We start from the raw sequence: 17,538 nt of genomic DNA on the forward strand, positions 1-17,538 counted from the left end.
AGTAGCTGGATTCAGAGAACAGTCTTACAATTACATAGCTCTTAAATAGAAAGGTTATCCAGAGGTTAGAGAGGTCTTAAATATCAGCTGATAGGGATTCTCAACTAGTTACATATCTATATTTTTAAAAACAGAACCTCTGATAGCAAGAATTGATGAAAACTAAAAAACAAAACAAAATAAAACAGTTAAAAATAAAAAAGTAAGAATTTTAATCCTAAGACAGGAGACCTCTGCTACTTTTTCCTGTAGGGTTCTAAGCCAAAACAAGTGAAGTGGAAATTTCAAAAGTCCCATTATGAAGAAACAGGGGGGAAAGTTAACAAACTAAAATAGAATTTAGTGTAAAATGACTTTTATCTTTATTTGTAAGAATCCAAAGTTAAAAAGAGTTAAAACCACTCTTTCGCTCCATATCTGGAGGATCTTTTCATCTCATCCAAGATACCAGGTCAACTTGTTTGAAATTATAACTTTGGAGTAACATATTGCAAAAAGAAATTTCAGATTAAATTGCCTTTCCTTTGCTATAATGGCGACCTGCCTGACAACACATTTCTGTAGTCAGGACATGCCATTTTAATGAAGGTTCACCATCTTGCGCTCTTGTGTAAAAAGTTCAAAGAAGAACAGATGGCCACTGGCACTCTTACTCCTAGAGACAATTCATCTAAAGCAAAAATACAAAATTTCCTTTTATACACATTCCTCACAATTACTGTCATTAATGAAGAATAGCCTGTCACTAGGTGACAAAAAGCTATTTTGGTAATAGTTCACTTAAATTGAACACAGTAGAGAAACAACATTTGCAAGTAGTTTAGAAGCATTTCAACAAGCAAAATTATTTTTAGTACAAAATATTCATATTGGAACTCTCTCTTTCCCAGTGTGAAAAACAAAAGGAGTAACTAAGTGCTAACTGGAGTCAATTATCAGAGTTTAAATATGTAGACAATATCAGAGGCTTTTTTAAAATAACTGAACTCCATAGAGACCAAGTAACTTACCCATGGTCTCTTAATATGCTATGAGAACAGGAAACGAACAGTCACAGATAGCCCCTATACAGCTCTGCTCACACGACCTCCTGCAGGCTGTAATCCTCTTTAAATATCAAGATGCCGTGAAGCCTTATTATCTCCGTTTAATAGACACAGAAACTGAAACAAGTGAGTAGGGTAAGTCATGTGCCTCAAGCCCTGAGCCCAGGCAGCCTAGCCCAGGGCCTACACTTTACCAGCTACCACATCCTAACGTTTAGCCTGACTGTCCTGCGTTCCTCACACTAGCTCTTTTTCCTAAGTTCATAGCCAAAAGTAAATGACGTCTTCTTCAAGCAAATATGCAGACATATGCATGAAACTTTTCAAATAAAAAGAAGACTGAATGACACATATAAAAAAAACTATTTTGGGCCCTCCCTGGTGGCACAGCGGGTTAAAGCGCAGCACTAAGAAGCTTAAGCCACTTCCGCATGAGTTCGATTCCCGCCTGCCCTGAGGTGACCACATGACGTAGCAGACCTCTCCTGACCCGCCCGCTGCTCCCCTCAGCAGTGGACTTCGTTGATCTGCCTGTTCTGCTCCCCACTCTGTCCCTGGTGAATCCGCTCACCCTCCGCGTCTCTGGCCTGTACCCCAGTTCTGTATGAATAAATAAATAACTCTTAAAAAAAAAAAAACTATTTTAAATAAGCATTAAGAAACAATCATAATTTTGGTTTTGGTGTTTGGAATAATCAAAGCAAACACCTTGATTGCTTTAAAGAATCCTTTCAAAAATGGCAGAAGCTGCTTCAGGACTATAATCACTACATTTTGTTTTGCTCTTTTTGTTGCTGTTGTTCACATCAGTTATAAACTATTCTGCCACTCCAGGTCACTGGTCCTGACAAAGCGAGCTCTTACAGACTTAACTTTTCCAGCTAACGATGATTTAGCAGCTCTCCAAAAACCATAGTCACTGCAAAGCTCACCTGGGGACTCACTGCCCCTAAAATTATGCCAACGAACATTCTCATTAAAAATATCTCTCAAGTATTCACCTCAGAAAATAAATACAGATAAGTGGGTTTTTTAATACTCAGTCAAACTAATAATCACTTTGCTCACACTTAACCTAAATAGGAAAGTGGAAAGTGTAAAAGAAATCCCAGAAAAGTAATTTTCTACCTAATATGATAACAAGGCCCACGACATACACTTCAGAGTAAAATGCAGTGAACACCCATCCTCACAAACAGACCCTACCCACCCTCACTACACTACATGGGTTGCAATTGAAGCCCACTCAGCCGTGTTTCACCCTCTACAGTATGAAAACTCTGTTCTAACAAATTCCCAAGAGCCAGTTTTCAAATATCCCTGACTTAAAAAAAAAAACTACTTTTTGTCATTTGATATTCTCAAAACAGAAAATGCTTTAAATCAAAGAGAAAACAGTAAAAAATTACCCAAACTATACACATACTCTGACTGACATCAGATGACATTTCCCCCAATAATCTTTTATGTAATTTAAAACTCAGTCTTTCACAACAAGGCTTTAGCTCAATACACAACTGAAGAGAAAGTAAGAGAAGCCTTACCAGGTGGACTTGCACCGCTCCTTGTGGGAGACTGACAGACCTGTGCTGTGCAGACACAGCCCAGGAAAGGAGACAGAGTGAGAGGAGGGAGGGAGCAGGATGAGTCAGCGCGAGTCACTGTGCCCGGAACCTGCGCCTAACTGTGCCGCAGCACGATGGAGTCAGTCAAACTCAGCAGAAATTTCTTAAGATGAGGGAAAAAAGCAAAAAGGCACATCTGAAAACTTGATGCTTGTGAAAAGATAATATTCTCATAAAACACTTTTCTATCACTATTTTTTTCTGAGAGTAGTTCAGAGGGTTAGATGAATTTCCCCCAAAACACAGGGTTAATATTTCATACAGCTGGGGGCTATAAACAAATCTTGTAATTTCCAATCGTGGTCTCAACTCACCACTCTGGCAAGATGAAAAAAATAAGCAGCAAAATAAAAATATATTTAAGATATTATCTTGTAATTCTAATGCCAATATAATTGAAAGCTCTAAAATTTTAGCTCTAAAATTATACAAGTGATATGTTTCTGACTAACCTATACTTCTACTTGCTCCCCAGATGATCATTCCCTCTTCTGTCTTCCTGCTGCCCTCTGAACACACATACTGCAGAGCACAAAACCTGCTACATTTCTGTCTCCTCCATTAGATCTAAGTGCAAAACCCTCAGAAGCTTCATCAGAAGGTTCCCACAATCCTGTGAGAACCAGTAAATCTCATGAAAAGGAGCCATCAACCAGTAAATCTCATGAAAAGGAGCCATCTTGAAGTATTTTGCGCTTCTTAGTAGGGCCTGCCCTCAAGAGAAACTAGCTAACCAGAGCCTAGCTAGCTCTGGTCAGGTCAGCCTACCCTATCTGAAGTTGAGAAATTCAACTACAGCCCACTTTAGCCATCCTTTCCCCTCCCGCCCCCAACCCCTGGGGGGGGGGGGGCAATAAAAAAAAACAACTCAGTGCAGAGGCACGGGCTCAGTAAAGGACTAACTGAATCATAGATTTTGAAACACTTCCCCTCCTCCCACACCTCAACATCACAACATGACTTAAGGCCTATTTTCAGTGCCTTCACCAGGTCTGAGAATGAAGGAGAATTACAAGGCATGCAAAAAAGCAAAAATCAAAATAAACAAACATATAAAACAACCCCACAACAAACAAACCAACAATTTGAAGAGATGGAGCAAGCATTACAACTAGATATGGCAGAGATGTTGGAATTATCATATCCAAGAATTTAAAACAATGATAATTAAAGAGTTTAAGAGTTCTAATGTGTAAAGCAGACAGCGTGCAAGCACGGATGGGCAATGTAAGCAGAGACTGAAATCCTACAGAAGTCCCAAAAAGAAATGCAAGAGATCAAAAACATTAACAGAAATAGAGAGTGCATTTGATGAACTCATCAGTAGACTAGACAGGGCTAAGGAAAAGAATCTCTGAGTTGGAGGATATCTGAATAGGAAATCCAAAATGAAAGAGCAAAAACAGAGGAAACAAGAACAGAACAGACTCTCCAAGTCTGGGACAACTCCGAAGGGTGTAACCTGCAGTTGGAATGAGAAGAGAGAGGAACAGAACACCTGTGGAACAATGGCCGGGCATTAAGACTGAGTCATAAATGTACTGCCAATGTTTCCTTCTATATGGATTTTTCGTTGCAGTATACTTAGTCTTCAAGCTATTTAGAGTTTATGCATGGAGTGACCCAGTTTTATTCTTTACTCGTGGCCTTCCAGTCTTCCCAGCACCACTTGTTAAAGAGACTCCTTTCCTCCTTGTATCAGGAACTAAGTGTTGTATAAATGTGGGCTTATTTCTGGGCTTATGGTGTCATTCATGTGTCTATCTTCCCGCCGACTGCATGTTGTTTTAATTACAGTTTAAGTGTAAAGTCAGGTAGAGAGATGTCCTGGTTTCTCTTCTTTTTCCTCAGGATGGCGTTTGCTATCCAAGGCCTTATATTCCACATCAATTTTGTATTTTCTATACAATTTCTTTAAAGAACATCATTTATTTTCATGGGGATTACAATTAGTCATTTTGGAACAATGTTCACTTTGACTATATTGATTTTCCCCAATCACTTTCCATCTCCCTATGTCTTACTATGATTTATATCCTTTGATGACATCTTGAGTTTTCTTTATGTAATGAAACAGTGGTTGGTTAATTCTGAGGTACCTTATTCTTTGTGAAAAAACTGTGAATAGAATTATTTTCTTCATTTCATTTTCTTCATATTCACTGTGTATATAGTTGCAATATTGTTTTAGAATGTTAACTTTGTGATCTGCCACTTTGCTGTACTCATTCATTGTTTCCACAAACTTTTTGGTGGAGTATTTAGGGCTTCTGTATATATAATTATATTATATGCAAATAATGGTAGTTTCAACTTTTCTTTTCTAATCTGGATTCCTTTTATTTCCTGTTGTCAGACTGCTCTAACAACAAAGAGTTAAAACCTCTAAGGCTAAATAAAACAGAAGTGGTAACAATGGGCATCCTCATCTTGTTCTTGATCATAAATACTTTCAGTCTTCCACCATGACATACGATATTGACTGCAGGTGTGTGATATATGACCTTTATTATGTTGAGATAGGTCCTCTCTATTTTCACATTAAGAGTTTTTAATCACAAATGGGTACTGAATTTTGTCAAATACTTTATTTATATATATATATCGATACTGTAACTTGTTCCAAAAATGAGTATTTTTTAAAAATCAAACTGCTCATATTACTTCTAATCCTAAGTATTCTCAATACCAGTACTGAAAATCATCTCAAATGCACTAAGACAGAACAAAAGAAAACATAAAGCTACGCGCAGCACTCCGAGAGCGCTCATCTCGCTGTTTCTCTCCAGAATGCAGAGAATGTCACTGTCCTCCTGCGATCTAAGTGCCCAGCTGCCTATTCCTAGACATGCGGCCTTGTTTCCATCCAACAGAATACGGTGCCATCACCTCTTCCTTTTCTGCAGGTTTTAAAGCCCCTCTACTGTGGCAGACAGGTAGCTTGTCTCACTTTGTTCAAGTGATTGAAACTGACACACTACCTGTAGAAAACACAAGCTGGCTTTACATAACAGACACCAGACAGGTAATATCATGCAACTCAGTGATCTCTTCAGGAAGGGTGGGGGCCTTACATAACAGATATGGGACTTATGAGTCAAATAATTCTCCTCAGGAAGGCTAGTGATGGTTTTAAGAGCTGTGAATGTTTAATACAAAGTACTTTAAAGGTAACTCATGTTGACACTGTATCAGAATGTATTTTTACCCATCAGTCAAAAAAGCAATCTCTACATTTTAAATACACACACAGAGCTTACCTGTGAAATACAGCTTACAATGTGAAATACAGATTGGGCATACAAATTTAGAGAGAAAAGTATATTTTAAATGTAAGTGCAGGCTAGGGCTAGGGGTTTACTCTCAGCACTATCACCACGATGGCCTGAGTTCAATCCTTGGCCAGGGAGGCTGACCCACATGGTGCGGCAGACCTCTCCTGTCCCACCCACTGCTCCCCTCAGCAGTGTATTCCACTTGATCTGCCTGTTCTGCTCTCTATTCTGTCTCTGGTGAATCCTCTTACCCCATCTCCACACCTCTGGCCAACACACCAGTTCTTCTATGCAAAAGTAAACAAAATCTTGTAAAAAAAAATTATAAGCAAACTAGTTATCCATATTATTGCTCTTATTCTTTGTACATACATTTCAACTCATCAACAAACATGGAAGCACTCCATCACAAAAAAAAAAAAAAAAAAAAAACCAAGGAGGGAATAAGTAACACTCCCTGGGTCTTTGCCCTCTGCTGTAAAGCACCATATAGGCTAGGTAGACAAGAACCTGTGGTAACCCCCTAGCCCCCACACAAACCATACACTATACTCACGCAAGTATTTTTAAATGTATTGAAATGGAAAGGAAAAAAAGCAGTAAGTTCTCACAGTTCTTATTTTTTAAAACTATTATTTTTCTGGGCCCTCCCTGGTGGCGCAACAGGTTAAAGCCCAGCACTATGAAGCTGTTTGTGCCACTGCAGCACGAGTTTGATCCCCAGCCAAGGAGCTGACTCACATAGCACAGCAGACTTCTCCTGACCTGCCCACTGCTGCCCTCAGCAGTGCATTTCAGTATATCTGCCTGTTCTGCTCCTCACTCTGTCTTTTGTGGAGTCTCTCACCTCCCCGCTCCCCACACTTCTGGCCTGTACCCCAGTTCTTGTGCATAAATTTATAAATCTTTTTTTTTTAAAAGATTTATTTATTTATTTATTCATATACAACTGGGTACAGGCCAGAGATGCGGAGGGTGAGAGGATTCACCAGAGACAGGGTGGGGAGCAGAACAGGCAGCCCGACGAAGTACATTGCTGAGGGGAGCAGCGGGCGGCTCAGGAGAGGTCTGCCACACCATGTGGATCTCCTCCGGGGCAGGTGGGGATCGGACTCATGTGGAAGTGGCTTAAGCTTCTCAGTGCAGCGCTTTTACCTGCAGCACCACCAGGGAGGGCCCTATAAATCTTTTTTTTTTTTTTAAATAATCACTAAAAGTTAGATAAATTAAACTAACACAGTTTAAAAAACATTAGTGGGCTAAAATGAAGGAAGAGAAACTCCCAGGGGAAAAATAGAGTGAAAAGAGAAGAGAACAATGAACTGTGAGATAAAACCAGAGAAATAAATCTTTGCCCAAATGTAACTTGAGTGTCAGTGCGGCCCTGACTACCACATTACAGACTTCAACTGTGTCTTCTATGCCTTCCCCATGCTCTTTTTCTTCATAGAATATACCAACACCTGACATTCCACGTACCTTAATTATGTTTACCTTCCTCAATTAAAATGTAAGCTCCATGGGGTCAAAGATATTTTCTCTTTATAAGTGTCTATTCAAAATCTAAAACAGAGCATGCTACATTACACATACTCAATAAACTGTGTGAGCTGAGGTAAATAAACGATGAAATAAGATATAGAGGCAAATACCAGGATGAATAAACTGCTACTATAATGTTTTAACAGACTTTAAGACAAATATATGTATTTTTTTAGGAGCACAGTCTATGACAAAAGGTTCAAGTCAATACTATAAGTTGTAGTCACCTAACAAAATAACCTGAAAAAATATAACTTCCAAATGGATAGAACTAAGGACGAAACTGAAAATCTACCATCACAACAGCAAATCTGAAGGCACCAAGCAAACACCTGCCAACACATCAGCCTAGATCACGCATTCTCAATGGGAACAATTAAGAGGCTGAAAATTGGTTTTGTAGGTGTATGAAATCTTAACTATTACAATGACCGGTGCCCTCCAAAGGGCCACAGTACATAAGTAGACTTATATTTGTAGCTTAAAATTTCATGGGGAGCAAGCAGGGGTAGGGAGGAGAAGAGGGAGATGAATAAGGAAAAATTCCAAAAATAGTTCTTAGGGGAGAGAATGAAAAAAAGACTGGGAAGCAAAGACCAAGGCTAATCTCAAAAACATAAGATTGAATGAAAAAAGCAAGTTAGAGAAGAACACAAACAGTAAAATACTATTTAATTAAAGTTCAGAACATACAAAATAATACATTATCTAAGGGTGTGTGTGTGTGTGTGTGTGTGTGTGTGAAAACTAGTAAGAAAAAAATTCAGAACAGAAGTTATCCTGTGAACTAGGCAGGACCATACTGAAATCTAGGAGCATATTCTTGTTCTTGGATGGAGATATATAGTGTACATTTTATTATCCTCAGCCCTCATTGAAATATTTATTAGTATGAAGCCTTCATAGAAACTGTTTTAAAATATCACATCAGGCCCTCCCTAGTGGCGCAGTGGGTTAAAGCACTGCACTAAGAAGCTTAAGCCACTTCCGCATGAGTTTGATCCCTGCCTGCCCCGAGGAGATCCACATGGCGCAGCAGACCTCTCCTGACCAGCCCGCTGCTCCCCTCAGCAGTGTACTTCCTAGATCTGCCTGTTCTGCTCCCCACTCTGTCCCTGGTGAATCCTCTCACTCTCTGCATCTCTAGCCTGTACCTCAATTCTGTATGAATAAATAAAAAAATCTTTAAAAAAAAATCACATCAATTTACTCTAAGTATAACCTTAGCAATTTAACTTAAAGCTGCATGGACAGTTTTCCATTAGTTGTCGTTCAATACTGATATCAAACCTATACTTTTAAAAACACAACCATGAGAGCCTAAATTTTTTACTTATTTATCATGAATGCTTTTTATGAATTGTAATATTTTTATTGAGCTAGCATTAGTTTACTACACTATAAGTGATTTAGGACGTATAGGTCCATACCTCTTCAGATGACTGCTACCACACCACACTCACCACCAAAGCACCATTAATCCTTCACCACCGATCACTGGCCCCCTCCCTGCTTTGCTTCCCACCCACCACCTCCCCCCTGCAGCAGCCTCAATTCCATAGTCATATTTTGCTTAATTTTTGAAAGAAAATACTTTTTAGAAAATCCCAGTTCATACCCAGCCACCTTGCTCAATGATGTACTCTGCCGCACAGTCCTCCAGATACGTCACACCAAACTGCAGCAATGGGCGCAAAGGCTCTTGACCACGTCTGGTTAACTCCAAAAGCATTTGTCGTAGCAAAACCAGAGGCACCAAAATCTTCAATGCAAAGATGAGAGAGTAAAAAACAAACTGAAATTCTTGTGATTCATTTTCTGCTCAATTACTAGAAAATGATACTTAGAGGCATCATTATAGAATTCCATTTTTTATTTTATTTCTAGTGGCTCCCCCACTAGAATTTTTGCTAATGTTGCATTGGGTGGTAGAAATAAATATTACATGACAAAAAAATGGGTTAGGGAAACAACGGATGTATAAGGAAGTCCACTGAAACATTATTTATAATAATGAAAGAATGAGAACAGTCCAGCAGAGTCTGGTTAAATAAATTCTGACAACATCACACAGTTTGAAGAGAGTCAGATTGTTCAAATGCCCAGACATCAAGATTCACTTTGAAGAAAGCAAGGTAATGTAGTGTTGTACAATACTATTATCAAAAAATAAGTAAAAAGCATGACATATATGTTGTATAGTCTTCTAGTATACCTGGAAAAATATTCAAAGAAACTACTAATAGTAGTGGTCTGATAACAGGAAAACTAAACAGCTGGCAACAAGGGTGAGAAAACACCGCCAGGGTCAGGGCTTTGTGGACACTGTGTATTTTGTGCAGTGTTTTTATTACCTATTTGAAAATTAGGCCTTTTAAAAGCCTGTAAGAGTCATTAAGTTTATGACATAACTAACTAGAGTCATTTACCTCCTTAAAAAAATAACAGCATACTGAAAAAGGTAAGAATGACCATCTGGGTACAATTTCTTTTGTATAAAACATCAGAAGGTCACCCCACGAGTGGAAAAGGAATGCTGAAGGGCATGAACCCAGCCCGAGGCCTTGTTACTGAGTTGCCAAGGCAATAACTGAGATATTTCAAAATATTTCTGCAGAGAACAAACAGGAACGATAATGACTACTTGTTCATAATAATATTCTCTAGTTTTTAAGCAGCCCTGCAGGAATCTATACCAGAGTCTGAAAGAAATGCAATAAATATGTATCCTCATTTTTTTATATTCTAAAAAGAGCTCTAGCCCAAAAGATATTAAAAACTCCTTCTGAACACTAATGAAAGGGTGGAGGGCTTTAAGGAATAAGAAATGAGTCTTTTTTTCACAGTTAGGAAATCTGTCATACTATTAAAAAAAAGTTTCTCCAACCCAAACTTTCACCTAGTCCCACGATTTTGTCTTAGCGGGAATAGTAAGTGAAAGTTTGCGAATCTACTAATGTGCAACATTTTAACATTACTCAAGATTAGGCTTTATAGTCCCTTGGGTAAATGAGTTTTGCAAACATTTTGTATTTGCTATATAAAATAAGTTTCATTTGTTCCAAAGTTACCCCTTTCACGTGTCAAAAAGTAGATGCCTGAGTTTTACTAGAGGTAACTCTGCAATCCTCTTACTGCTGCCTTTTAGTCTTTTATCTTATTCCTTCTCAACCACTATATTTTTAGACTGAAATCTACTTATGTGGCAATTTCTTCATGACTTTAATCATTAAGTTATTCTTTCTGAATCTGCTCCAGTAACCAGAGAGCAGAAATTAAATGTTACAGAGCTAACGTTTTCTATTTTATTGATAATAGTCTTGTTGGTAGTACATGTTCTGTTCAGTAATTCACCTCCTCCCTACCCCCCACCCCATTCCTCGCACATTAAATGACTACTACTAGCTTAAACTGTTTCGCTTGTTTGACATATTATCTTCACGGAATTATAATTACTTCTAGTCCCACGAAGACTGCCTTTAAATAGCATACGCTCCAATTTTACAATCACCTGCAAAACTTTATGAGTTATATCTACGACAGACCTCTAATACCTTGGAAATACTTTTGTACTTCACCTTTCATTTTGCTTTATTATTAACTGACAAAACAAAACTAGATCCCCAAATATCCATTCCTGGAAGGTTCCGCTGTTCCGATCTCTAGAACTAAAAAGTAACCAAGTAATCCTAATCTTTGAATTCTTTCCTGTGAACCATTCTGTCTGGAGAAGAGCCACCCCGGATGCATATAAATCCCTTCTCCTTCAGCAAGTCCTGCAGTGGACAGGTTCCTTTGGCATCAACAGAGGACTAGTTCCAGCCCTGGCTTGGCATTTGCGCCATGTGGCAGCTTCTTTCAGTAGGTTACACTTACTTAAACCATGTTGTTCTTTTAGTAATGACTATATATGAACTTGCCTGGTATAAAAATGAAGTATACTAATTTATAGCTCTCAGGGTCCCTTTCAGTAGAATTAATATTTGTAATAATGAATTACATATTATAGCACTCTGTATACTATTTAACTCTTCTATGCCTTCTGTACCTTCTATGCCTTCTATGCCTTCTGTCACATCCCACAAAATTTAATTCAATGATTAGGTTTGACCTATTGGCTTCAAATTAAAATTTCAGACACAACAGGACACTATATATCATTTACGATTATACAACAGAAAATAGAGAACATCACCAATCTAAACCTGAATCTGATAAGGTTTCTAGATCTACCTACCAAGGATAAGAGATACAGATACTGACACACATGTTAAATGACATCTCAATAATGATGCAGTCAATACAATCTAGAAGGCAGGAAAGTTTAATGAACAAGTAACTCATAAGTAAATGAGAGAATTATATTTCAATTAAAAAAAAAGAGAGGTTCAAGATATCAATTAAATGCAATCTCAACTAATCAAATGAGTTGATTCAAAAAAATCACCTTATAAAAAAAATAAAAATCACTTTATCTCACCTTGTGAGATAACTGGAGAAACCTGATTACTGAATGATGTGACAATATTAGATTACTGTTAATATTTTGATATGTGATACTGGTATTAACAGTTGGTTTCTTAAAAAAGGAATTCATTACTCTTAAATACATACTAACACATTTATGAATGAAATAAGGATATAAGGTCTAGGGTTTAGTAAAAATAATCCAGTAGGAAAGATGTGGGGGGAACAGATGAAACAAGACCAGCCACACACCAGTAACTGTCGAATCTGAAAGACGTATATACATGGAGTTTGTTACGCTATTCTGTTCTGTGTATGCTAGACAGTCTAGTAACAAATATTTCAAAAGATTAGTAATTTAACATGCCACTTAAATTTAAGTGAGGCAGGCCCTCCCTGGTGGCGCAGCGGGTTAAAGCACAGTACTGAGAATCTGAAGCCACTTCCGCATGAGTTCGATTCCCGCCTGCAGCCTGCACCGAAGGAGACCACATGGCGAGACAGACCTCTCCTGACCCGCCCGCTGCTCCCCTCAGCAGTGTACTTCGTAGATCTGCCTGTTCTGCTCCCCACTCTGTCTCTGGTGAAGCCTCTCACCGCCCCTGAGCCTCTGGCCTGTACCCCAGTTCTGTATGCACAAATAAATAAATAAATCTTTAAAAAAAAATAATAATAATAATTTCCTTTAAAAAAAAAAAATTTAAGTGAGGCAAAATTTTCATTTATCTTTGCTCATTTTCTAACATGAGTTTACCATCCTATGGACATCAAGTTCCCTATTAACTTTATAGTTCGTTTTTAATCTGTAACAGTCACTTTCTTATTTTCCTGTAAGCAGTTAAGTGCATGCGTAAAAATAAAACCCATGAGGAAGAGACAACCACCTGTAATCCTATGGTAACTATACATATTAGATAATGTTTTACACATATTTCAATTATTTCTAGACATACTATATAGTCTACATTTATGTGCATTCCTTTAAAAGATCATACTATTAATATAAGTTTATAACCAACTTTTTTACTCCACTTCTTTTGATATATTTATATCCACAGTGTTTTGAAAATCTCTTTATAGGGACAGTAAAAATAAACATTTAAATATTTTAAAATTTAAAAATATTTAAATAAAGATGAATTGACTAATATCCAGCTCATCTTTAAGCTGGCAGGCTTTGTGAACTTTTTTTTTCTCTTTTCATGGATGAATATTTCACTTAACCTTCATTTACCTGCCAGTCAGCTATATTCACATAACTTCTTGCCAGTCAGCTATATTCACATAACAACTTCTTATCAGAATTTTGCAAACCTTCACGTGAAATGTAAGACATAGGCTAGTTGCTTCATACTAGTCAAACTGATTTTGACTGGCAGTGAGGGGTGGCAGAGCAAGTAATAGTCTACTTGACATATCTCATCTATATGAGGTACTCAAGCCACAGCCTTTAAGATCAACAGTTGGTCCAGAGGAGGAACTAAAATGAAGGAGGGAATGGAACAAAAAGAAGAGTGAAGAGAGAGGGAATACTGAAGTTTACCCAGATTTTTGTAGGATAACCCTACAATCGGGGGAGGAGGTACACAAGGGCTGATACTAACAATCACTAGACAGCAAGGCAAATGTAAAAAGGAGAAGGCTAGTAATGTTATGTATCTAGATATCTGTTAGTGGTATACTGGAAATATCACCAATTCTGTTTTACTTATAAAACTTTTAAGTACCCATATGATTTGGTTTTTTTATTCCAAGAAAGCAAATGAAACAGTAAGATATTTTAACAAAGTATTTATAACTAAATAATACAGTAAAATTCTGTAATAGTGACAGGGGAACAAGGTTCCATATGCTAAAGCTAACATAACAGCAGCTGTTTACTAAATACTAACTATGGTGCCAGGCATATATGTATGTGTATGTGTCTGTATGTATAGCCATATACATATACATATATATATATATACATATATATAACACATATTATGTCATTAATTCTAGTAAGATTATCATCTCCATTTCACATAGTAAAAAACTAAGATTTAAAGAGTTTAATTAAATGGTCAAAGGACACACACTAGTTCTTGGCAAAGCTGGACTTTCAAACAAGTCTAATTACAAAGCCTATAATGCTTATTATGCTATAATACCTCCCACGTCTACATTAATGAGAGTAAAGCAACATATATCATAGGTACAGAAGAGCACATGGACTAACACATCAAAAGCAATTCTGAATAAAGGTGGCTATTTAAAAAATAATTCTACTAAACTTTTTCATCCCTAGCATTACATCACTAACGACCATACTTTTTCACTTTTCCTCATAATTGAGTCGAGTTATCCTACACTGAATCCTTAGACTCTGTCTTTTCCAGGTGGTAAGTAGATAATAACATAATGGATAAGGGTTTGGCACAATGGAAAAGAACTGAAGCTAGAATCATAAGATCTTAGCTTTGTTTGTTTGTTACAATATTTACTAGTTAAGAAGTCCTAGGCAAGTCTCAATTAGAGAATTGTTTTTTCTAATTATTCATTGAATCTAACTATATAAATAACAAATGTCAATAAAATCTATTCTGCCTTCTGCAAAGACTAGCTGTGATAATCAAATGAGATGTGACATGAGATACTTCACAAGCTATGTAATACAAATGCTATTATTTAAGAGAATCAGAGGAAGGCCCAAATGAAGCCCCCCAAGACTTATTATTAACAAAACACCATCTGGAGATAAAAGTCATTGTCTAACACAGAAAAATGAAGAAATGATGGGGAGTTGGGGACAAAATTGAACTTAAGCATTTAATAATAAACTCTAGTAGTTTTTTCTTATATGATGCTAGAAATTCATATTGCCTTTATAATTAATATACCAAAAATCTTGTAAAATAAAAAATAGGTTGATTAATACCTTATTCCAGCCGCTGGCATGAACTGTGGTCTCCAGAACACATTCCCGATATGCCTGATATGTCACTGGCCTGCAGAGATTTTTTTAAAAGTCTATGTCACAAAGAAGGAAAATTCTAAATTTCCAAATGAATAAATAAATATACAGACATAACTCTGCTGTTGAACTTTTTGCTAAAATATCAAAGATTACTCAACATATCATCTTGATGCGATGTGACATTTAATATCTGATATGTATTTTTCTTCAAACATTCTCTAGATGATGAGATTTATGCTACCAAGCTGGAAAAGCAGTTACTAACATAGCAAAATAATAATAAATGATAATGTCTTTAATTGCTTGAAACTTATCCAAGATTTCTATATTGCAAATAAACATACACTTGGGTTATTAATATAGGATCAAATAAAATGCAAAATTATTTTATTAATAAAATTAAAAGTACAATTTAAACCTTTTTAAAAGTCTAAAATATTTAAAGACATTATCACTGGAAGACTCTTCAAATTGAAGAGCTATAAAGAATTGGAATAAGCCTGGTCAATAAATGGAGCTCTATTTTTAACTTGTAGTCTTATGCAATAAAATCCTAGAGGGGAGAGATAAGCCTTTCTGATTATTTCCATGTAAGTTTTAGTCTTGATACGGAAACAAAAACAAATCACTGAGTGATAAAAACACTCACTGATTTATTGCAGGACTCAAAATACTTAATATTCTAGGCCTTGGTTTCACATAAATTAACAACAATAGCAACATCAAAACAACACTTGGTACCAAGTAACAGATGAAGGATTCAGTAGCTTAAATAATAGATATAATAACACTTAACCCTCATGCTTTTTGGGGAAAGTGTAAACATATTTGTAAAAAAGAGGGATGAGCCTTGTTTTTATGGGATTTTAAAATTCATTCCAAAGGCATTTTTTGTTCTGATCACCATGGTCTGCGATTTCTTTGTTCTGTGAATATTTAAGATTAAAGATTTCATATTGGAAATTGGTAGCCTACTGTTCGGCTTTATATTTCTATACTTATATTTTATCTTAAATATCATTTGTATACAGGGAAACCAAAGCTCATAGGAGCTACCAGTCTGTCCCCAAGGCTGGTGAGCAGCAACAGAAGGATTTGCACTCAGCTGGATCTGACTCGAATTCCACACTGTCCTATTTGCTGTTAGGCTCTAGACACGTGCCACGCTAATGTATAGATGCCACACGTGGTAATGAGCAATTAAAATGCAGTCACTAGTGATGAGGTGAACGTGTCAATGTACGTGCTGGCTTTCACAAACAAAATATTTAGCAACAAACAAAGTAGACTATCTCATTAGTAATATTTTTACATTGAGTTTATGTTAAAACTATATTTCGAACATATTGGTAAATATATCATTACATTTAAAATTTTTATTTTTTATGTAGCTGTTAGAAAATTTTAAATTACATATATGTGACTAGCATTATAACTACTGGATAGTGCAGGTCTAGATATTTCAGAAAATAATTCTCATCACAAATTTTCATTCTCTTATATAAGTCAATATAAAGTCAGCACTACAGTGATACTAAAAGAGATAAGACACCAAGGATTACCTTTTGAATAAGACGTTATGCATTTTCCTGATATCATATTTCCATTAAAGTAGTTTTGGATTTACAATTCTTGGGCTAAATACTTAAGTAGTTGGAAAACTTGAACTTCAGCAAAACTATAGAGTCTACCTACCTATGTACTCCCTGAAGTTTTATTTGCGTATACCAGTCCCTTTACTTCCTTTCCTGAACTGTCTGATGCAGCTGTGGGTCACAGTAGTCCTTACTGGGAGTTTGTCTATCAGGCTAAAGTGCTTTAGCGTCCTTCAGAATGAAACATGATTTGAAACATTACATGTACACACATAATATGCACATAAGCGATCCAGCAGATTAAACATTCAAAAGAAATCTAATACACAGAAAAGTAGCTTAATAACCAGCACTACCTAATGAGCTATTTGAACAGAATAAAGAAGGAAAAAGGGGTAGAAGGGGAAGGGAGTCTTTGAAACTGCTGATCCTCACCTACACGAAGAGTTGATGATTGATTTCCACTTTAACAAAATCACTGAGTGGGAAGTATTTTCTACCTAAATAAATAATGCATCAACCTGTATGATACTTGTAGTTCATCAGCATTAGTTATATTCAGGCATTAGTAACAGAGCTTAACAATTTTCAATTTCGATTTCTAAAAAAAGGTACTTATAAGATGACTGACTTTGAAATACAACAGAGGTACATTTGGAAAAATAACTCATCAGTATTCAGGTTTGCAGGGGGAAAAATAAACATTTGCCCAAGACAGCAATTTTTAAAAAATATAATTTACTTTGCAGTGAAAAGATAACAATTTTTCCTATAAATATGAAAAGAATTCCAAAAAAAATACTACTACAAATTACCATTGTTCAGAGGCTCTATAATATCCCAGTAAAGTAAAAATTAACAGAGAAATTGAAACTTGGAGTGAAATGGTCTGTTCAAAGCTAACGGCTTATACCAAAGTTGAAAACAGAAGTTTTGCCTCACACATCTCAGTTATTTTATTCCACGTCCGTCACACAGAACTACTCTGGATTTTCTGGACAGACCGTGTGGTGTCACACTCCACATCCTCAG

The 17,538-nt window shown here is 36.6% G+C and overlaps 1 protein-coding gene across 3 annotated transcripts in view; it reads right to left on the bottom strand.

Moving 5' to 3' along the window:
- BCL2L13 (BCL2-like 13 (apoptosis facilitator)) overlaps window positions 1-17,538 on the bottom strand; it is a 52,724-nt gene that overhangs the window by 8,603 nt on the left and 26,583 nt on the right. The window contains exons 5-6 of one of the 3 annotated variants that reach the window (XM_004692532.2): window positions 14,873-14,942; window positions 9,107-9,250 (exon numbers count right to left, since the gene is read on the bottom strand). In XM_004692532.2, the coding sequence (XP_004692589.1) occupies window positions 9,107-9,250; window positions 14,873-14,942 (214 nt within the window). Of the gene's footprint in view, window positions 1-9,106; window positions 9,251-14,872; window positions 14,943-16,606; window positions 16,738-17,538 lie in introns of those variants that run through there. The other 2 variants (XM_012732468.1, XM_012732469.1) reach the window with 2 other exon arrangements.

This window comes from Condylura cristata, unplaced genomic scaffold (genome assembly GCF_000260355.1).
Source record: "Condylura cristata isolate star-nosed mole 26May11 unplaced genomic scaffold, ConCri1.0 scaffold00034, whole genome shotgun sequence".
Lineage (NCBI taxonomy): Eukaryota > Metazoa > Chordata > Mammalia > Eulipotyphla > Talpidae > Condylura > Condylura cristata.